This window comes from Geotrypetes seraphini, chromosome 10, assembly GCF_902459505.1.
Source record: "Geotrypetes seraphini chromosome 10, aGeoSer1.1, whole genome shotgun sequence".
In the NCBI taxonomy this organism is placed as follows: Eukaryota; Metazoa; Chordata; class Amphibia; order Gymnophiona; family Dermophiidae; genus Geotrypetes; species Geotrypetes seraphini.
The window spans coordinates 26,855,087-26,876,938 of record NC_047093.1 but is presented as its reverse complement, the minus strand read 5'-3'; the positions used below and the strand labels follow the sequence as shown (position 1 = coordinate 26,876,938).

The window sequence follows — 21,852 nt, the reverse complement described above, 5'->3', positions numbered from 1 at the left end:
TTTTTTTTTTTATTGCCGGCTGTGGCAGTATCAGCTCCGACACTCATAGAATGCCTATAAGCGTCGGAACTAATTCTGCCACAGCCAGTGATAAAAAAGCCTAACATGGCTTCATAAAAAGGTGGGTTAGTTAGTGAGTTACAAGAATTATAAAAGGTTAAACATGGAACCGCCTCCAGACCAACCAACGGAAGCTGTACACGACACACGAAAAACGCAGGCAGCAAGACAGCTGGCTCTCTTATTAGGTTTATTTATTCTGTTTAATCATATGTAATGACACAGAGAACAGACAGAAGTCACATCACAGTTTCTGGGCTGCAAATCTCCTCAGAGCCATTTTCTTAGAGGCTCTTGGCTCTGTCGATCCGCTGAAGACTCTTTAAGGCTTTTGCAGCTTCTCTGCTCAATGAAAGGCCAAACGAGAGGGTTAGAATTCTGAAGGTGTGAAATGCATGGAAACAAGGACACAGGGACTAATATTCAGGAGGACTAATACGAGGGATCGTCAAAAAGTTTCTGCCCTTTTATTTTTTTAAACACTATTCAATACCTCAGCAGCAAATTCCATCACAAATTACATCGGCGCTCTCTATGACGTGACTTCTTAGGCATAGTTCCCGGAAGTGACGTCAGAGTGCCGAAGCCGACGCAGTTGGTGGCTGCTCACCCCGAGTTAAAAAGGTACACGGGCAGGGAAGGGGCACGCACATGGCAGGGGGAGGAGAGGAAAGGGGGTGCTGGTGCCCCAAGTAAGATGGCGCTCAGGGCGGACAGCTGCCTCGGCCCTCCTTTACTACACATTGAGTTTGGAAAATTTGGGGAGGCCTTCTGGAGGGGGTGGTTGCAGCCTGGGTGGGGGGATTTTCAGGGGGATCTTGGAGGGGTGGGAGTGCAAGAGTGGGTCAGGTTTTTTTATTTTTTATGTTCCAAAAACGTATGCGGCTAGCCTGATATTCACCCGAAGCCACATAACTCTTATATGGTCCTGGATGAATATCAACTGGGCCGCATAGGCTGCCCAAAATTATCAAAAGATATTCAGTGCCGATGCCCAGACATGGCCTGGCACTAAATAACACTGGATAATTTAGCCGGTGGTGGTCAGTGTATCAAAATATGCTGACCACTGCCAAATGAATATGAGTGGTGGGGGATAGGCCTCAATATTCAGCATCCCCTATCCAGATAAGTGCTGCCCACTAGAGCTGAACCTGTATTTTCCATTGTCTGGATATTGCTACTAGAAATGATCACTAACTACCTCAGCCAGGGTTGGCCTTAAGAAAGGGCGACAAGGGCAACTGCACAGGGTCCTGTACTCTTACTGGCCCCATGCTGGTATCCTCCCCCCCCCCCTATGCGTGAACTCCTTTCCTAGCTTACAATATTGTTTCTCTGTAGAGAGCTCAGGGCAGCAGTGGTGATTCACATAGGCCGTCTGCTGCAAACCCTGAGTCTGCTCTCTGCTGCATCCAACCCTTGTAGAAGCAGGAAGTTACATCAAAAGGGGGGTGGGACACAGCAGAGAATGGGTTCAGCGCTGGTGGCAGATGGCCTATCTCAGGGGTAGGCAATTCCGGTCCTCGAGAGCCGGAGCCAGGTCAGGTTTTCAGGATATCCACAATAAATATGCATGAGATAGATTTGCATCTCAAGGAGGCAGTGCATGCAGATCCATCTGATACATATTCATGGTGGATATCCTGAAAACCTGACCTGACTCCGGCTCTCGAGGACCGGAATTGCCTACTCCTGGCCTATGTGAATCACTATTGCTGCCTGAGCCCTCCAAGGGAAAAAAAACTGTTTTAAAATAGGGGATTCAGAGACAGGAAGATACTTGATCACCAGGGGCCCCCCTCTCAAAATGACCCAAACAGGGCCCTGCAATTAGTAAGGCTAATCTTGGCCCCAGTATTATCTTGGAACAGAGCCAAAGTGGAACTGAAAATTACCCAGGCACCACCATAATTCAGTGCCGGGATCCGGTTAATAGTTAGGCAGAAACAACAAAACAGCTGTACTAGCTCATCCAGAAACGTAGCCACATATTGGTGGTATGCCAGATAACACTCAGTGGCCACTCTATACCAGGCCATCTGAATATCCCAGTATAATTTTAAACATTGAAATCAAGGGTCCAGCATCACTCCTTCTCCTCTCTCCCTCTGACCCCCCCCCCTCAGCCCCCATTCCCACCCCACAGTCATGCAAACTGTGTGAAAATTGCTGGCAGCAGAAGTCTGAAGATAGGCTACCTTTGGCCAGGCCCTGGGTCTTCCCTCTGCTGCATTCTGCCCACAGGAAGCAGGACACGGAACAGGGATGACCCAGGGCCTGATCAAAGGCACATATAGGTTATAGGACCGTGGAGAAGGTGGAAAAGAGTGGACCAGGAGGTGGAGGAGAGAAAGGGAGAGACACTGGAGCAAAGGAGGGAGAGAGAAATGCTGGACCTATGGGAAGGGTGGGAGCAAAGTGGAGGGGGGAGAGGGAGGGAGGGTGGCGCCGATGCAAACTGGCTCAGGGCACCACAATCTCTTGAGATGGCCCTGTGAGAGTATATCATGCTCTGTAACCAGTTAACTAAAGGTTTCCCTTTCATTTCCTGACCTGAGAGCCCTGGTGAGAGTTTTAGTTTGAAGGTCCCAAGGATCCCAAAGCCTTTACCTGGACAAAGTTCTATCTAAACCAATAGGAACTCCCTTAACAGGCCTCAGAGAAATCACTTCTCCCATGAAGGTCATTTTCTTACATTTTTCCCTGAGAAACCCTTCACCAGGCTTCAGACCCATCATTTCGTCCCTGTAGCCCATGATATTACCCTGTCTTGAGAAGCCTTCTAGCAGGCCTTGGACCCATCACTTCTCCCTTGAAGGCCATGGTCCTACCCTTTGTCCTGAAGAGCACTTCATCAGGCCTCAAATCTATCATTTTTCACTGAAATCCATGGTCCTACCTCTTTCCCGAGGAACCCTTGTTTCTCACCTTGCCAGAGACCCTTCTCCTTGCTCTTTCAACTTAAGTTTCCTTATTATACGTGGGTCCTTCAGTCTGAGTGCGGAAATCAACCGGATGATCTGTGTTCAGGCATTATGAAAGAGAAGTTAGGCATCCATTCGTGCAATCCCAGCAGGTGAAGAATACTAGCAGCTAAGACATCTAGAGACACCTCTGCAGTTATAGCATTATATTTACTTGAATGCGGACTTCTTTGCTCTTGTCCAGATCCAGCATTTCCAACAGGAGACGGAGAATACGTTGACTGCGGACACCGAGAATATTCTAACAGGAAGAGTGAAGTTATAGGGGAACATAACAGAGACAAATTTAAAAAGTGCAGGGTACTATTGGGTTTTCACAACAAATTACCGATGTTCAGAAAAAATGAATACTCTCTATAGGTGATTTGTAATGGGTGCAGATGAAACCCCGTGACCCACTAAATGGTATACTTCCAGTCAACATTTAGTCAGTGTGTGAGGGAATCAATAAGATGCTGCCCCTCTTCCTTGATAGCACTCCCTCCCAGTGTCAGAGCCACCTTAAAACTTACAGTCCCACCCAGAAAGGAAGTGACAGAGGAGGGGTGGAGCCAGGAGGCCATAATCCAGGAAGTATAAAAGCTAAGGAGGCCCAGAGGGCAACAGCGATGCCCCATGGAATGTACCTCCACCACTTATACGTGAGCCAACTGGAGGTATGGGGGAAGAGAAGGGGGGGGGCCCGTGCATGGAGGGGGCGGAGAGGAGGAGGTGCGCTGGTGCCACCACCAACATGGTGCCCAGGGCAAAAATTCCCCCCCCCCTTATTACGCCATATGAGTATTACTTACTAAAGTCATCACGGCCTGCGTACGAGTCACCTCATTCTGCTCTTCCAGCTGCCTGTGATGAAAACACAGAGACATCTTTATTTATTTAAAAATTTATTATTCACAACCATTCAACAATTCTGAGTGAGTTACAATCACACATACATAATTAAAACAATATCACAAACAACAATAACACATAAAAGAAATCATTTTATAAACTACATCAAAGCAATAAAATTCTTCCTAACTCACCCCCCTCCTTTGCTACCACCTAGCGTGGGTTTTAGCGCCGGCAGCGGCAGTAACTGCTCCAATGCTCACAGGAATCCTGGGATGCACTAGGAGGGGCCCAAGGCCATGACTGGCTCAGGCACTTAAGGCATCGGGAAGGGGCATAAGGCTCTGATTGACTTAGGTTGTAAGGCCCCTCCTAGGGGAGAGGCCTTAAGTGCCAAAGCCAATCAGTGCCTTAGTCCCTCCTAGTGCATCCCAGGATGCATCGGGAAGGCCCATCACTTTGAAGAGGCGAGTCTGCCGGCCAGAAGGAGTGGGCATCCCTTCTGCCATCCTTCAACTTAAAGATGCGGGGAACGAGGAGTTGTTGGTCTGTCCAGAGACCCTAGCAGTCTGCTAGCAAGAGGGAGTGGGCATCCCCCCTGCTGTCCTTCCATTTAAAAGTATGGGCGGGTGGGGGAGCTGGCAGGGGGTTGTTGGATGACCCCGGCGGCAGAAGGGAGTGGGCATCCCTCCCGCTGATTTTTTTTTTTTTAAGTACTGGGGAAGGGGGCATCAAACGATCCGGGGGGGGGGGGATCGGTGTGAGGGAGGGAGAAATTGGAGGTTTTGGTGTTTTTTAAAATTTGTGGGCAGGAAGGGGTTTTCTGTGGTGGGGTCTGAGCTGTCAAGCCTTACTTTCCTGTCAGTGTCTTAGCCAATCAGCGCTCAGGCACTGACAGGAAAGTAAGGCTATGACAGCTCAGACTCTGCTGAAAAAGTTTGCCCATAAAAAGTGTGCAAAAAGTTTAGAGAATCACCCAGAGTGCTCATTTTAATATTAATGCCCTTGTTGTACTACATTTGCATAGTGCAATTGGAGGCTGCTAGGAAGCACGGAAGAGACCATGGTGAGCCGTTCTGAGAATTGACCGGTAAAATGCTTAGACGCCAAACTGGCTGGGATGGGTTTAGCGTCCATCGTTAAATGCACGGTGAGTTTTGAGAATCTGGCCCTGAGGCAGAAAGTGAGGTTGCCCAGGCTCGCCCAGCAGATTAGCAACTGCAAATGCTCAGAGGGATTAAAAAAATCTCTCAGAGTTATTGGAGAGCATTTCCATCCAATGGGAGCTGTTGGATGACATCACCTATATGTGGCTGATGCATCCTGCTTATCCTAGGAGAACAAGAATGACCATAGGGGTCACACCTATACAAAACTGAAAGGACTGTTCAGCCTTGCAGATTTCCTTTTCTATCCATGAAGAAGGAGCAGACACATGGTATGAGCATTTGGGAGAAAATGAGACAAAACGGAGGAGAAGGAACAGGAGTGGAGGGGAGGAGAAACGTGAAAGAGTGATACATACTTGCTTTAAATTGCTTCTGCACCCAGAACTTACTTTTCGACAGCGTCGTAAATAAGTTTCTTCATCTGCAATGATTCTGCAGCCAGGGCTACAGCCTTCCTCACTGCCTGAGAAGAAGGGATAGAGGAGGCGGAACGGAAAGGAAAGAGTGAAAGAAGGGAGACCAGAAGAGGAAACAGTAAGAGAAAACAAGCAAAAGGAAAAGGCAAAACAACAAAAGGAAAAATTTTAGAATGATTTACAGTAGAAAAAGCAAAGGTTACTTACCTGTAACAGAGGTTCTCTGTGGAGAGTAAGATAAATCAACTGCACCAGGGGGTAATTCTCTATAGCAATGTATCGCAAACTGTGTGCCAAGGCACAGTAGTGTGCCGCAAAGAGATTCCAGATGTACCGCCAGCAATTCAAGAATAAATGATGTGTACGCGAGTCTGTCAGTGCCGGCTCCGTCGCCTCTCCTCCTCTCCACACCCACATGAACCTCGTCTCGTCTTCCCTGAGCTCAGGGCTGTGTCTGGAGGGGCCTCTGAGCATGCAAGGAAGTTGAAGTGATGATGCGCTGATGGCCGCATATGCTCGGAGGCCCTCTAGACGCAGCCCCGAGCTCAGGGAAGACGAGGTTTGTGTGGGGATGGTACAGGACAGGGCAGGACCACATGTCGAAAACCGTTTGCTCCATTAGTGTGCCGGAGCTATTAAAAAAGTGTGCAAGACATTGATCTATAGATCACCTAAAGTTAGACACCAGGATGATGTGAGCTAAGCTAGAGTTTCCAAGTTTCCAAGTTTATTATAAGATTTGATAAATCGCCTATTCCATGTTCTAAGCGATGTACATCTATAAGTTACAAAGTTAGGGTAAACATACAAACTAAAAGAACTTAATATTAAACAAGTTAAAATAACATAAAAGTACTTGACATAAAATCACATGACTAGACAAAGGCAACAAGACTGATTAACATGTATGATCAAAGAAGGGTAAAATTATGGGGAGAAATACAATTCAATATAAAAGAAACATTTAAGGTTAAAAACATTAGGAAAAGGGGAGAAATTTAATATAAGACGTAAAAAAGAAAAAATTCAATTAGTCACTAAAAGCGTCTTTGAAAAGGAATCCCTTAAGTTTACTCTTAAATTTATCTAGCATTCTTTCCTCTCTCAAATAAATTGGCAAAGCGTTCCAGGCTAGAGGGGCCGTAACTGAAAAAATGGAGTGACGTCGTGTACCAATAACTTTTAACGACGGAACAACTAATAAGTGTTTTTCTTTTTTACATCTTATATTACATCTTATAAAATCTGTCCTCGTCACTGCCCCGTCACCGGACCGCCGTCCCCTTCACTGCGCCGTCCCTGAATCTGCCGTCCCCTTCACCGCCCTGTCCCCGCAGCATCCACCCTTCCCTCTCACCACCTCACCGCCCTTCAGCGGCCTGATAATCTCCCTCCCTCCCCCTTACCTTTGCGGCGTACAGAAACTTAAGGGAGGGAAGATGCGCGGTCACCGATCACACACACGGCCCCTTCCCTCCCTCCCTCCGGCCAAATCTATCTCCCTCCCTCCCCCTTACCTTTGCAGCGCTTTAGAAAATAAACTGATGCCAGCAAAGCCTGCCTGTACCGCCCTGCAGTCGCGTGTGTGTGGGCAGAAGCTTCTCCTCTGACAATTGTCATTTTATAACCACAAATAAAACAGAGCAAGGTTCAACAAAACCCATCTCCTCTCCCTTTCACAAATATCCCCTTCACTATTGTGAAAACTGAATTAACCAAATTACTACAGAATGCTACATAGAAAAATCAAGCTAACAGAATACTTCAGTCACACATGGCAGGAATAGTGTTAGGGGAGTGCAACTAGGGCAACTCCCCCTGGTCAGAGAGAGAGCCCTAAGCCAGCTGGAAGCTAAAGAAGCACAGCCTGAGCTTTGCGGTCCCCAGTTATGTCTAATACCAGCTCTAGCAGGATACATATTTCAAATCTGAAATATTCTAATCGCAAAATATAAAATAAAATTTTTGTTGTTGTTGTTGTCTGGTAATTTTATTCTTCAAATCACATTGGTCTCAGGCTTTGGTTTTAGGTTCCTTCTGTCTTCATCGTGGCATGGCTGGCTCCTGAAGGTAAAATAGGCACAAGAGGAGCTGGAAAGAAGATGCCGAGTCTGACATGGGCGCAATTTTTTTTACCACAGGAGTAAGACTTTTCACCGCTCACACGGGGCGGAGAAAGGTCTTGTCCCCATTTCCACAGGGCGGTAAAAGGTCTTGTCCCCATTCCTGTGGAGCAGTGAAAGGTCTTGTCCCCATTCCTGCGGTAAACCAGTTGCAAATGTCTCCATTCCTGCGGATTTACTGTGGTGACCCGCGGTTTACTGCGGTACACGGTCCCCGTGTCATTCTCTAAGCTAAGCACAAATTCTGTAATGGCAGTTCTGCATGTATCTGCCATTAAATACAACATTTACAGAACACTAGCTTAGCACACATGTCATGCCTATCTTTGGGTTCCAGCTCTTACGCCTGTCAAAGGCTGGTGCAAATGCTTGCAACCAACTAAAGGTGCAGAAATGCGTACATTCTACAATGCTGTGCCTAAGCTCTGGGAACACTGCTGACTCGCCTATGTCCCTCCCATGGCCGTTTGAAATTACACGCTATGAAATTTAAGCATGCATGCTGTAGAAAAGGGCATAGGGCAGAAATTGAGTGAACTCCTAATTACAGCCAAAAAATGTGTGTTAAAAACCAATAATTGATTGCTAGTACCAAATTGACTAGTTTACATGTAGAGCTGGGATCAGCATCCAAATATGGATGACCTATACAGTATCAGGGAGTTAGTGCCCGGCATCTCAGAGCTTAACCTTAGGCAACCCCTAAATGAAAATTTGATTCTGTCTCCTCTTTTCTGGTCTTTATGCTTGTTATGACCCCGGCAGCCTTCCTCTGGTTTGTCACAGGGCTCCAAGATATGCTTTATATAATTCAGTAATTTCACCAAACTTTAATTGCTGTAGCTACTTCTTGCCAGGACACGTGAGCTAGGCATTGGGGGCAACATAGTCTTATACATGCTGCAGTCACTCCTGCTTACCTGTACAAGCTTCTCTGCCAGTGGTCTATCTCCTGAGACCACCTCCCCCCTGTCTCTCATCTAAACTTGAACCCTTTGTCTCACTTCTGCCTCATGTTTACTTCCTGGGCTACCTGGTGCTAAGTTCTGCTCCTATTAGCCTCTGACTCTGCCCTTCCTTTGGCCTTATGGGAACTCTTTGTCTAGAGAGACAGTCACTGCCCTTCTTCCATCTGCAACACATGTGGCCCTACCTATCCCCTCATCTCTTGAGCTATCCAAGCACAAGCAGGGATACTTCAGCACTCCAGCCCTGAAACCTTCCTATTCTGTTGGACCATATTCCCGGCTTCCAATTTCTCATCCTCATCTACTAAGGTAATGTTCTGAAATTAAGAAATCTGAGCCTCTGAGAGCAAAGAAACAGCTAAATGTGAGTACATTTATTATATTTGACCAATTAAATATATTTTAGAAAAGTTAAAAGGATTCCTGCTTGTGTCTCGGTGTGCTGAGGTTTAGCTTTCTGGTAGATTTAATGCAGGTCTGGGACAGTTCGCTAAACAAGACATAAAAATGCTTGACTCTTTTCCTACCATCCTGCAGTACTCACCATAACTGGATCATTGAACAGCGCCTTCCTTAGCAAATCATACACCTTCCTCTCCATGCCTTCCTGTCTGATTTGCTGCAAGCCAATGGAGGTCAGCAGATAGGAGGCATCCATTCGATGCTGGAGTAACACAGACAATAAGTGACAGTGTAGCAGTGAGAGGAAAGGACATTTCAAGGGAATCCAAGGCACTGCCCAGCCAGACCAAACTTGTGGCTAGCCAAATGGTTTGGTAACCAAGGAAACCTGGTTCAAATTCCACTGCCACCGCTTGTGACCTTGAGCAAATCAATTAATCCTCCTTTACCTCATCTACAAACTTAAGATTGTAAACCTTTCAGGGCCAGGGAAGTGCCTACTGTAGCATTTCTTAACATGCAGTACGTGTACCCCTAGGGGTATGTGAGCCACTTATTGAGGGTACACAGCACTGGCTGCCACCAAGGATATTGCTTGCCCGCCCACCTAAGCCATTGCCGGGGATCCCTCCTTCCTGCCCTCCACCCTCCTGTTGAAGCCGCTGCCATGGATCCTTCTTCCCGCCTGCCCTCCTCCACCGAAGCTAACCCAGAGGGCTTCCCTCCGATGTCAGAGATGAGGTCAGAGGAAAGTCTTCCGGGTCAGTGTGTGTGGGGAGGGTTTCCCACTTACCTCCTTCGGCCTTCAACGGGACTTGTTACGGGGATGCGCAGGCAGTGGTTCACACGCTGCACGTAGCTGACGCAGAAACCTTCTCTCCGACGTCAGAGTTGACATCAGAGGGAAGGCTTATGGGTCAGCCACGTGCAGCGTGTGAATCGCTGAAGGCAGAAGGGGCAAGTGCGGCTCAAGCAAGTAAGGGAGAGAGGGGACATGATCTGGAACAAAGGGAGAAAGAGAGGGAGGAAGGAGTGAGTTGGGACATAAGAGGAGCATGATTTTGGGACAAAGGCTAAAAGGCAGGGAGGGGCACAAACTCGGGACACAGAAGGAAGGGAGGGGGCATGAACATGGAGCACAGAAGGGAGGGAGGAAGGGGACATAGCAGGGAGGGAATAGAGAGGGAGAATTGTTGGGTATGAGTGTGTGAGAGGGAAAGAGATGATACACATGGGGAAAGGAAGAAAGAGGAAAATTGGGCATAGAGAGAAAGGAGTGAGGTAGAGATGCATGAGGAATAGAAGGATGAGAGGGAGAAATATTGAATATGATGATGGAGAGGGAACAGAGGGTCAGAATGAAGGGGATGCAATGGGGAGGAATGTTGAACATAGTGATAGAGAGAGAGATGTGACATTGTGCTGGAGAGGGGTGATAGAAGCAGAAATGGGCATGGGGCTGGTGGGTAGTGGTGAAAAATGCTGCACATGATCCAGAGGATGAGAGGGGGGTGGGAGAGATGCCTGGATCTCTCAAGACAAATGGACAGTGAGAGACTGAAAGAGAGAGAGAGACATGTTGCCAATAGGGGTGGAGGAGAGAGGAAAAAATTTGGACTTGTGGAGAGACAGAAAGATGTTGGTTGGGGAAGGGAATGAGGTCCGGAGGAGAGGAAGCATGCAGGAGGCAGAAAGAAATAAATTTGGATGCACAGTCAGAAGGAAGTGCAACCAGAGACTCATGAAATCACCAAATAACAAAGGTAGGAAAAATTATTTTATTTGCAATTTAGTGATCAAAATGTGTCAGTTTTGTGAATTTATATTTGCTGTCTATATTTTGCTCTATATTTGTCTGTTTTTCTATAGTTGTTACTGATTGCATATTTTAAAGTCATCTGCCTTGACCACTTTGGGAAAAAAAAGAATATAAATGATAATTACCATTTTCTGTGCTTACAGTGTGCTTTGTGTTTTTTAAATTTTGTGGTTACCATTATGTATTAATAAGATTATATTGTGTGTACAGTCAACTCCATCTAAGTGCACGTCAGTTAAGCGCACACTTCGGTTATCCGCACCCGACCACCATGGTCCCATTTTTCTTACATTAAAGTCAATGGACATAAACTCCGGATATTTGCAATTCTGATAAGCACACAATCTGCTTATGCGCACTGATGTTGTAGGTCCCACCTCTATTCTTTCATGTAACGTTCACTCTGGTTAAAAGCAATCACGTAGATGAGCTGCGTGTATCGGAACAGCAGTCTAGGCCTGGCCATGTGTTCGAACTTTCGGAACTGCAACATGGCGTCGCGTGGACAAAAATCATTGTCTTTGACTGAACGTGTCCACCATGCTGATGTCAGACGCTGCTCAGGCGTTATTACAGTATACTGAGAGTGGTGTATTCCAGGTCCTCCTGCAGTTGCTCACAGTATGGTCTCCCAATTAAAGCGATAGTGACATAAGAACATAAGCAATGCCTCCACTGGGTCAGACCTGAGGTCCATCGTGCCCAGCAGTCCGCTCACGTGGTGGTCCAACAGTCCAGGACCTGTGCAGTAATCCTCTATCTATACCCCTCTATCCCTTTTTCCAGCAGGAAATTGTCCAATCCTTTCTTGAACTCCAGTACCGTACTCTGTCCTATTACGCCCTCTGGAAGCGCATTCCAGGTGTCCACCACTCGCTGGGTTAAGAAAAACTTCCTAGCATTCATTTTGAATTTGTCCCCTTTCAACTTTTCTGAATGCCCTCTTGTTCTTTTATGTTTTGAAAGTTTGAAGAATCTGACCCTCTCTACTCTCTCTATGCCCTTCATGATCTTGTAGGTCTCTATCATGTCTCCTCTGAGTCTCCACTTTTCCAGGGAGAAGAGCCCCAGTCTCTCCAATCTTTCAGTGTATGAAAGGTTTTCCATGCCCTTAATCATTTGTGTCGCTCTCCTCTGGACCCTCTCAAGTATTGCCATATCCTTCTTAAGGTACGGTGACCAATACTGGACACAGTACTCCAAGTGCGGGCACACCATTGTCCAATACAACGGCAGGATGACTTCTTTCGTTCTGGTCGTAATACCCTTCTTAATAATACCCAACATTCTGTTTGCCTTCTTCGAGGCTGCTACGCATTGTGCCGTTGACTTCATTGTTGTGTTCACCAGTACACCCAAATCTCTTTCAAGGTTACTTCCCTCTAATACTAATCCCCCCATTTGGTAGCTGAACATCGGGTTCTTTTTCCTATAGGCATGACCTTGCATTTCCCTACATTGAAGTTCATCTGCCATTTATTCGCCCACTCCTCCAGTTTGTTTAGGTCCCTTTGTAGGTCCTCACACTCTTCCGCAGTTCTAACCCTGCTATAGAGTTTAGTGTCATCCGCAAATTTTATAACTTCACACTTCGTCACCATTTCCAGGTCATTAATAAATACATTGAACAGCAGCAGTCCGAGTACCGACCCCTGCGGAACTCCGCTCGTGACCCTCCTCCAGCCCGAGTAGTGACCCTTCACTCCAACCCTCTGCCTTCTGCCTGCCAACCAGTGTTTGACCCATCTGTGTAGGTCCCCTTCCACCCCGTGGTTCCACAGCTTCCTAAGTAGCCGTGACCTATGCACCGCTTTCAAACGTAGCGAAGCTGTTGGCTTTAAGGTGCCTGCCTGTTGAATATGAAAGCAAAAAATACCAAGGGATAATTGCAAACTTCAAACGTCATTACAGGTCACTCGTCCTAAGATATGTGATGGCAGTGATCGATGCAAGCACAGAATCCTGCCCCCGAGCTGCTGATCGCGCGAGAAAAATGACGGTGCTCGACTCTCTTCACATGGTACTCTGATTAAGCGCACACTCCATTTAAGCGCACATGGCGAACCGGTCCGTAGGGTTTGCACTTAAGCGGAGTCGACTGTATATGAAAAATGGATGGAAGAAATTGCATTACAATTAGTGCTATTATGGAAGTAGGGCAGGGGCGGAGCCTGGACGGGTCTGGGGCAGAGCTTGGGCGGGGATACTCGGTTGATATTTATTACACTTGGGGGTTAATTGGCTTGAAGATGTTGAGAAACACTGGCCTACTGCACCAGAATGTGGCTTGCCTTGAACTCCCTTAGGCAGAATGCAAGGAACTGCCCAACCAAGATAAGAGGAAACTTCTGGGGTTCAGAAATGTGATGTGAACATAATTTCAGAAAACCAAAGCCATCTTCCTTCAGGGTAAGTAGAACTGGGCCTTTCACCCTAGGCATCCTGACATAAATCACAGCAACCTCACTGCTTCCATTTGTTTTGATTTGCGTCCGACTTTTTGACAGAGGAAACGGAGTCTTTCTGCTACATCAGGGGGTTCTCAACCCAGTCCTTGAGATGCATCCACCAGTCCGCACTGTTCCCTCTAAGATGAGCGGGAGTCCTCCACCTACAGTCCTGCCAGCGGGGGGCGCTGTTTCACATCGCATGATCAATAGTGAGGGACAAGAATGCTCTGCAGGAAGCCATGGAACCTGCCTGTCCCTCTCAATTGAAAACACAAGATTGAAGCACCCCCCCCTCCCCCCAGTGGCAGCAATGCGACTGGAGAATTCCTACTCAGCTTAGAGGCAACAATGCCAGTCAGGTCCTCAGGACATCCACAATGAATATGTGTAAGATACATTTGCATACACTAGACGATCTCATGCAAATTCATTGTGAACATCCTGAAAACCCGACTGGCTAAGTATATCCTGAGGACCAGGTTGAGAACCACTGTGCTAGAGCAATCTTTCTTAACATGGACACCTTCCTAAGGGCAGGACCATACTGAACTATGATTGTGCCATGTGACTCAATCACTGGCACCCACCCCCCTCCCCCATTCTTCTTCCCGTTTCCCACCTCCAGTGAGAAGAGATAATGGGCTGGAAGCAAATTTTGTATCCCTGTATCCCTCAAAAACACTCCTTGATTTTAAATGGTTACAAAATCATCTATAAATAAGATGACGGCAAATACAAGTTCCAAAAAGCCCGGTTAACAAGATCTTACCCAATCGCTTGCACTTTCACCCTTATAAGCTGCAATTGGTGCAAAAGTTACAACCTTCAGACAATGCAATGCGACAAAATGACCAGGTGTTCCTCAATTGTCCCCTGAGATCACCGGACATGACTGTGTGTGACTTTTTCCTTTCGGGGTACGTACCTTCACTACTCGCAACTATGAATGATCTGCAGGAACGCATCACTGAAGCAATAAATGCAATCACGCCTCAGAGCAACCATGCTTCAGAGAGTCTGGTCAGAGCTTGATTATCGCATCGATGTTTGCCAAGTAACAGGTGCGATGCACATCGAGTGTATGTAATATGAGACTTAATGAGTTGATGAAACTGTAGCCTCAAAGGTGAAAGAATATTCCAATAAATTTTGGTTTTGTAACCATTTAAAATCAAGGAGTGTTTTTGTGGGTACCCTGTATTTACACTATAGTAGAGTCCCCCAATGGGAAAAAAATCACTAATATTTGTTATCTAAATATTCCCATATACTTAAGAGAAGGTGTATAACACCAGTAATTAAACTATACTTAGGAAGAGACCTCAGTAACGGAGCCCACGCACAGTCGTTTTTCATAGACCGAAAATTCAACGTGGTTATATGCTCCTTTGCTCCAATCATCGGTCTCCTTCCCACGTGTATTCTATCCTATATTCTAAATATCTTATAAATGTTTTAAAGAGAATATAGCTATTTATTTTTAATATTTATTTTTCATTTCTTATTTTTTCTAATTAGTGAAACATCTTAATAATTTTTACTTTAAAAATGATCATAATTCATCTAATATACTAGGTCAGGTGTCTACACTCACTCATTAGAGACCAAACTATATTCTCTTTAAAACATTTATAAGATATTTAGAATATAGGATAGAATACACGTGGGAAGGAGACCGATGATTGGAGCAAAGGAGCATATAACCACGTTGAATTTTCGGTCTATGAAAAACGACTGTGTGTGGGCTCCGTTACTGAGGTCTCTTCCTAAGTATAGTTTAATTACTGGTGTTATACACCTTCTCTTAAGTACTGTATATGGAATATTTAGATAACAAATACCCTGTATTTACACCTGGTGCAGCTGCACCATCTCATGATCCTTGGGAGAGTAGGCGCACTGGTTAAACCTACAGCCTCAGCACCCTGAGTTTGTGGGTTTAAAACCCACACTCCTCCTTGCGACCCTGGGCAAGTCACTTAATCCCCCCATTGCCCCAGGTACATTAGATAGATCATGAGCCCACCAGGACAGATAGGAAAAATGCTTGAGTAACTGAATAAATTATGTAAACTGTTCTGAGCTCCCCTAGGAGAACAGTATAGAAAATTGAATAAATAAGTACAGTAGTGTGAAAAGTTACAGCCTCTGATAACCAGAGCAGGTATTGTGATGTCATAATGCCTCATTCCACCAATGCCTAAGAGCCAACCTCATCAGTGATGTCACAATGGCTGGATTGTCCTTTACTTGAATCACTTTTGCTACATTTTGATTTCTAGAGTGGCGCAGTGGTTAAAGCTACAGCCTCAGCACCCTGAGGTTGTGGGTTCAAACCTATGCTACGCCTTGTGACCCTGGGCAAGTCACTTAAGCTCCCCCTCCCCCATTGCCTCAGATACATTGTGAGCTCACTGGGACAGACAGGGAAAAATGCTTGAGTACCTGAATAAATTCATGTAAACCGTTCTGAACTCCCCTAGGAGAATGGTATAGAAAATTGAATGAATAAATAAAATAAATAAATATACTGATCAAGGGCCATCATATGTCTTTACCTTGTACATTTTGGAGTGGGAGAGCTGGTCTATGGCTGCCTGGATGGTAACAACATCGTGGATTCTCATGCATAATACCAAGGTACTGAGAGCCTGCAGAATAGCGACACAAGGAGTCAGCACCTAAGAGAGAGGCAACCTGCTCTGACCACTGTACCTCTATTTGTCTATTAGCACTTTTTTTGATCATTGGTTCCTGTGATGGACTTAAAAGCACCCAAAGGATTACTTGTTCTCGCTAGCGTAGGAATTTACAGAATACCATCCTGTAGGCACATGCAAGTTGATTGAGATCATTGGGATGGGCACAGTATATGGTCAACTACATATTTTTGGCAATTACTTTCAACACATTGTTATAGCATAAGAACATAAGAATTGGCATACTGGGACAGAATGAAGGTCCATCTAGCCCTGTATCCTGTTTCCAACAGTGGTCAACCCAGGTCCCAAGTACCTAGCTAGATCCCAAGTGGTAAAACAGATTTTATGCTGCTTATCCTAGGAATAAGCAGTGGATTTTCCCAAGACATCTCAATAATGGCCTATGGTCTTCTCTTTTAGGAAATTATCCAAACCATTTTTAAACCCTGCTAAGTTAAACTGAGTTTTACCACATTCTCCAGCAACAAATTCCAGAGTTTAATTACACATTATGCGATGAAATGTTTTCTCCAGTTTAATTACACGTTGTGTGAAGAAATAGCAATTAGGATGCAAGTAATTAAAGTTTAGTAAGTTGGAACAGTTAACCTTTTTAAGAGGATGTAAATGTGGCATACTTAGTTAGAATGGTTAATAGTAATCTTGTGTAAACATAGAACACATATATGATAGTGTAATAACAGAAATGCAATCATGGTACCCTAGCCAAGCAGCAAAAAGGCAGACATTACAGGGGAATCCAACTGAATCTGTATTTTGAAATCCATTACTGTTGTCTTTTAAGAATCAAATCAACTCTGTGATTAAGAAATATTTTTTCAACTTACGTTTGTTGAGAAAGGTAAGACTTTTTCATCAACATCACTTCTCTATTTTGGTTCAGTCGATTATTCTTTCTCACCTCGACTATTGTAATGCTCTTTATCTTACTATTACTAAAACCTGTCTCACTAGACTACAATTGGTCCAGAACACAGCTGCTAGATTGATTTTTTGGGAAGTGCAAGTTTGATCATGTGACCCCACTGCTTTATAATTAGAGAATGATATGGTGACAAAATTCATCACCGTTCCCGTCCCCGCGGATAACCGCGGAAAACCATTGTCAAGTCATTCTTTAAGGAGAGAGGGAAGAATCAGAGTATGAATGGCCACAACCACTGACCCTCAAGCTTTGCTTTGAAGAATACTGGTGTAGAAGGACTGAGGTTGAAACAGACACTACAGAATGACAGTCTCTGGTATCCAGAGCAGATATTGGGATGTCATAATGCCTCATTCCACCAGTGCCTAAGAGCCAATCACATCAGTGATTTCACAATGGCTTCATTATCCTTGGCTCACATAAGAATGAGAGTATGAATGGCCACAACCACTGACCTGCAAGCTTTGCTTTGAAGAATGCTGGTGTAGAAGGACTGAGGTTGAAACAGACACTACAGAATGACAGTCTCTGGTATCCAGAGCAGATATTGTGATGTCATAATGCCTCATTCCACCAGTGCCTAAGAGCCAATCACATCAGTGATGTCACAATGGCTTCATTATCCTTGGCTCACATAAGAATCAGAGTATGAATGGCCACAACCACTGACCCGCAAGCTTTGCTTTGAAGAATGCTGGTGTAGAAGGACTGAGGTTGAAACAGACACTACAGAATGACAGTCTCTGGTATCCAGAGCAGATATTGTGATGTCATAATGCCTCATTCCACCAGTGCCTAAGAGCCAATCACATCAGTGATGTCACAATGGCTTCATTATCCTTGGCTCACATAAGAATCAGAGTATGAATGGCCACAACCACTGACCCACAAGCTTTGCGTTGAAGAATGCTGGTGTAGAAGGACAGAGGATGAAATAGACACTAGAAAATGACATGGGATTATTTCCCGCGGTTATCCGCTGGGACGGGAACGGTGATGAATTTTGTCATCATGTCATTCTCTATTTATAATCTTCACTGGCTCCCTGTATATTTTAGAGTCCAGTTCAAATGTGCTTGTGTCCCTCTTAAAATCCTCTATGGTATTTTTACTCCCCTAGTCCCTTTATCCTGGAACTCTTATAGATTCTCTTTTGCAAGGGGTGACCAACAATTCAAGCTGTCCTATCCACCTAGTAAAGGTATTAAATGAATCAAGACTCTTGGTCAATCTCTGTCTTTCAAGTTTACCCAACTCTGGAACGACCTTCCACTTCGTTTAAGAAGTTCTGGCTCCCTTTCTTTTTTTCATAAGTCTTTGAAAACTATTCTGTTTACTAAACATTTTGGAAACTAATCTTTCTGATAACTTTCTATATGCCTTTACTAGCCTAACATAATCGTTGTAAACCGAGTCGAGCTTTCCTGGATTGAAGTCTCGGTGTACAAAACTAAGCATTAGATTAGATTAGGTCTTTGTAAACCACTTGGAATTGACTCCCCAGTTATTAGTGGTGGTGTAGAAGCTCCCAATAAAGATAATGAATTTTGATTTGGTAGTGTCACTTGTCATTTCTAATGGTTAGTGTGTGGTGCAGTGGTTAAAGCAGTCAAAACGGCAGTCAGGGAGGCCAAACTCCAAATGGAGGAGAACCTTGCGAAGAACATCAAGAAGGGCGATAAATCCTTCTTCCGGTATATTAGTGACAGAAAAAGAAACACAGATGGGATAGTACGCCTTAGGAAATCCGACGGGAACTATGTAGAATCGGACTCCAACAAAGCCAAACTTTTAAATGAATACTTCTGCTCGGTCTTCACTTGCGAGGCGCCGGGATCCGGCCTTCAGCTGCCGACGAGGGAAAACCCATTTCGAAAATTTCGAGTTTACGCCTACCAGTGTCTATGAGGAGCTATCAAGACTGAAGGAGAACAAAGCTATGGGACTGGACAAATTACACCCCAGGGTGCTCAGGGAGTTGAGTGACGTCCTGGTGGAACCGTTATCCGCGCTCTTCAATCTTTCCCTAAGTACAGGAAGAGTCCTGTTGGATTGGAAAATGGCTAACGTCATTCCACTCCACAAAAAGGGATGCGGGACGGAGGCTGAGAATTATAGACCAGTGAGTCTCACATCGATAGTGAGTAAACTTATGGAAATACTAATCAAACGCCAATTGGATACGATCCTGAATGAGGAGAATCTATGAGATCCCCATCAACATGGTTTTACGAAGGAAAGGTCCTGCCAATCAAATCTGATTAGCTTCTTTGACTGGGTAACAAGAAAGCTGGATATAGGGGTCCCTGGACGTCGTGTACTTGGACTTCAGCAAAGCATTTGATAGCATCCCACACCGCAGGTTATTGAGCAAGATGGGTTCGATGGGACTGGGTGAAACATTAACCGCATGGGTTAGGGACTGGCTTAGAGGTAGACTTCAGAGGGTAGTGGTAAACGGTACCTTCTCCGATACGACGGAGGTGATCAGCGGAGTGCCGCAGGGCTCGGTCTTGGGCCCGATCCAATTTAACATCTTCATTTGGCTGAGGGGCTTCGAGGTAAAATTACATTATTCGCCGATGACGCCAAACTATGCAACATAGTAGGCAACCGCACAACAGATGAAAGCACAGTGCCCGACAAAAGCTCAATGCCCGACAGTAAGACCCAGGACCTACTCCTGCTGGAGCATTGGTCAAAGACTTGGCAACTAAGTTTCAATGCCAAAAAATGCAAGGTCATGCACCTTGGCGGCAAAAATCCATGCAGGACTTACACCCTAAATGGTGAGATCCTAGCAAGGACTGTAGCAGAACGTGACTTGGGGGTGATCATTAGTGAAGACATGAAGACTGCCAATCAAGTGGAGAAAGCTTCATCCAGGGCTAGACAAATCATGGGCTGTATCCGTAGACGTTTCGTCAGCTGTAAGCCCGAGGTCATAATGCCGTTGTACAGATCCATGGTGAGACCCCATTTGGAATACTGTGTACAATTCTGGAGGCCGCATTATCAAAAAGATGTGCGGAGAGTTGAGTTGGTTCAGCGAATGGCCACCAAGATGGTCTCAGTTCTCAAGGATCTCCCGTATGAGGAACGACTGGGTAAGTTGCAGCTGTACTCACTCAAGGACCGCAGAGAGAGGGGAGACATGATCAAGGTGGAAGAGGATCTCTTTTTCCTTAAAGGACCCACGGCAACAAGAGGGCATCCATTGAAAATCAGGAGAGGAAAATTTCATGGTGACACCAGAAAATATTTCTTCACCGAAAGGGTGGTTGATCGCTGGAATAATCTTCCACTACAGGTAATTGAGGCCAGCAGCATGCCAGATTTTAAGAAAAGATGGGATTAGCATGTGGGATCTCTTCATGGAGGTAGTTAAGGGGTGGGCCATTAGTGTGGGCAGACTGGATGGGCCGTGGCCCTTTTCTACCATCATGTTCTATGTTTCTAACCTTAGCACCCTGAGGTTGTGGATTCAAACCCATGCTGCTCCTTGTGACCCTGGGCAAGTCACTTAATCCCTTCATTGACCCAGGTACATTAGATGGATTGTGAGCCCACCAGGACAGACAGGGAAAAATGCTTAAGTACCTGAATAAATTCATGTAAACTCTTCTGAACTCCCTGGGGAGAATGGTATGGAAAACTGAATAAATAAAGCAGTGAGCTGGGAATCGGAAGGCCCAAGTTCAAATCCCACTGCAGCAACTTGTGGTCTTGGGTGAGTCACTTAACCCTCTATGCTTTGAGATGGCTGGAGGCAGCACTGGCAACCTCCTCTACTCATAGCCTGCTGTGGAACTGTCAATGCCTGGGTTGTTTGCAGTGTGTAGAGGGGCCCATCATACCATGCCACATCCCTCAAAAGGAAAAAGCCCCGCATAAACTGGATCCAAGAATCCTAACATAAGGCCTCAGCTGGCCACCCCAATGTCTGTGGAGACCACTGGGAGAAGCAGGCAACCATGTAGATGTCTATGGCAGCGATGTCACCCTGCCTACTTGCATGCATCTCACCCTGCTGGCACGTGGCCGTATGCCGTACTGCATGAACGAATTTGGGCTTCACCCGGGTCGAGCTGGAAATTCACCTGCATTCTCTTCTTCATATCTGTGTCTTTTAGATAGCTCAGGAGAATGGAGAGAGCAACCTCATTGCTGGTTGCCAGGTGAGCAAGACAGATGGCTGCCTCCAGGGAAACGTCATCAAGGTGTTCTCTGGTGGTCACCAGTTGAATCAGGGTGTTGGTCAGGCTAGGCTCATCCTCCAAGGAAACACCCTAGGAGCAAGAATGTATTAAAGTGGAAAAGCTGGAATATAGCAGAAAGCACAGGTGTAAGTGTATCTTTGTAAACCTTCTCTGGCAGGAATCATACAGATGGAGTGGCATGGTGAGGGGGGTGGTCCGCCCTGGGCGCAGTCTTCCTCTGGGTGCCAGAAGCCCTTCTCCTCTCCGCCCCCTTCCCACGCCTTCCCCTACCGCGCATGTGCCCCTTCCTTCGTACCTGTTTAACTTTGGCATGAGCAGGCACGAACTTGCTGCCCGCATTGGCTTCAGTGCTGTCTCTGACTTCACTTCCAGGACCTGCGGATAGCGTAGCTGGTTTTAAGAAAGGTTTGGACAATTTCCTGGGGGAAAAGTCCATAGTCTGTTATTGAGAAATGCATGGGGGAATCCACTGCTTGCCCTGATCGGTAGCATGGAATGTTGCTACTCTTTGGGATTCTAGAATCTTGTTACTCTCTGGGTTTCCGGAATCTTGTTATTCTTTGAGATTCTGTATGTTGCTAATCTAATCTAATCTAATCTAAACCTTAAGTTTATATACCGCATCATCTCCATGAGAATGGAGCTCGACACGGTTTACAAGAACTTAAAATAGTGGGTAGAGAAGAAGAAAAAGCTACTCCTTGGTTTTTGGCCAGGTACTAGGGACCTGGATTGGCCACCGTGAGAATGGGCTACTGG

General features: G+C 45.7%; 1 protein-coding gene across 5 annotated transcripts in view; it reads right to left on the bottom strand.

Moving 5' to 3' along the window:
* Positions 1-243: 243 nt before the first annotated feature.
* HEATR9 (HEAT repeat containing 9) overlaps positions 244-21,852 on the bottom strand; it is a 54,977-nt gene continuing 33,368 nt past the window's right edge. For 3 of the 5 annotated variants that reach the window (XM_033960051.1, XM_033960052.1, XM_033960054.1), the window contains 8 exons: positions 20,974-21,162; positions 15,784-15,876; positions 9,099-9,218; positions 5,437-5,510; positions 3,839-3,890; positions 3,202-3,288; positions 2,992-3,083; positions 244-402 (listed from right to left, as the gene is read on the bottom strand). In XM_033960051.1, the coding sequence (XP_033815942.1) occupies positions 345-402; positions 2,992-3,083; positions 3,202-3,288; positions 3,839-3,890; positions 5,437-5,510; positions 9,099-9,218; positions 15,784-15,876; positions 20,974-21,162 (765 nt within the window). In that variant the 3' untranslated portion in view covers positions 244-344. Of the gene's footprint in view, positions 403-2,991; positions 3,084-3,201; positions 3,289-3,838; positions 3,891-5,436; positions 5,511-9,098; positions 9,219-15,783; positions 15,877-20,973; positions 21,163-21,852 lie in introns of those variants that run through there. The other 2 variants (XM_033960053.1, XR_004540769.1) reach the window with 2 other exon arrangements.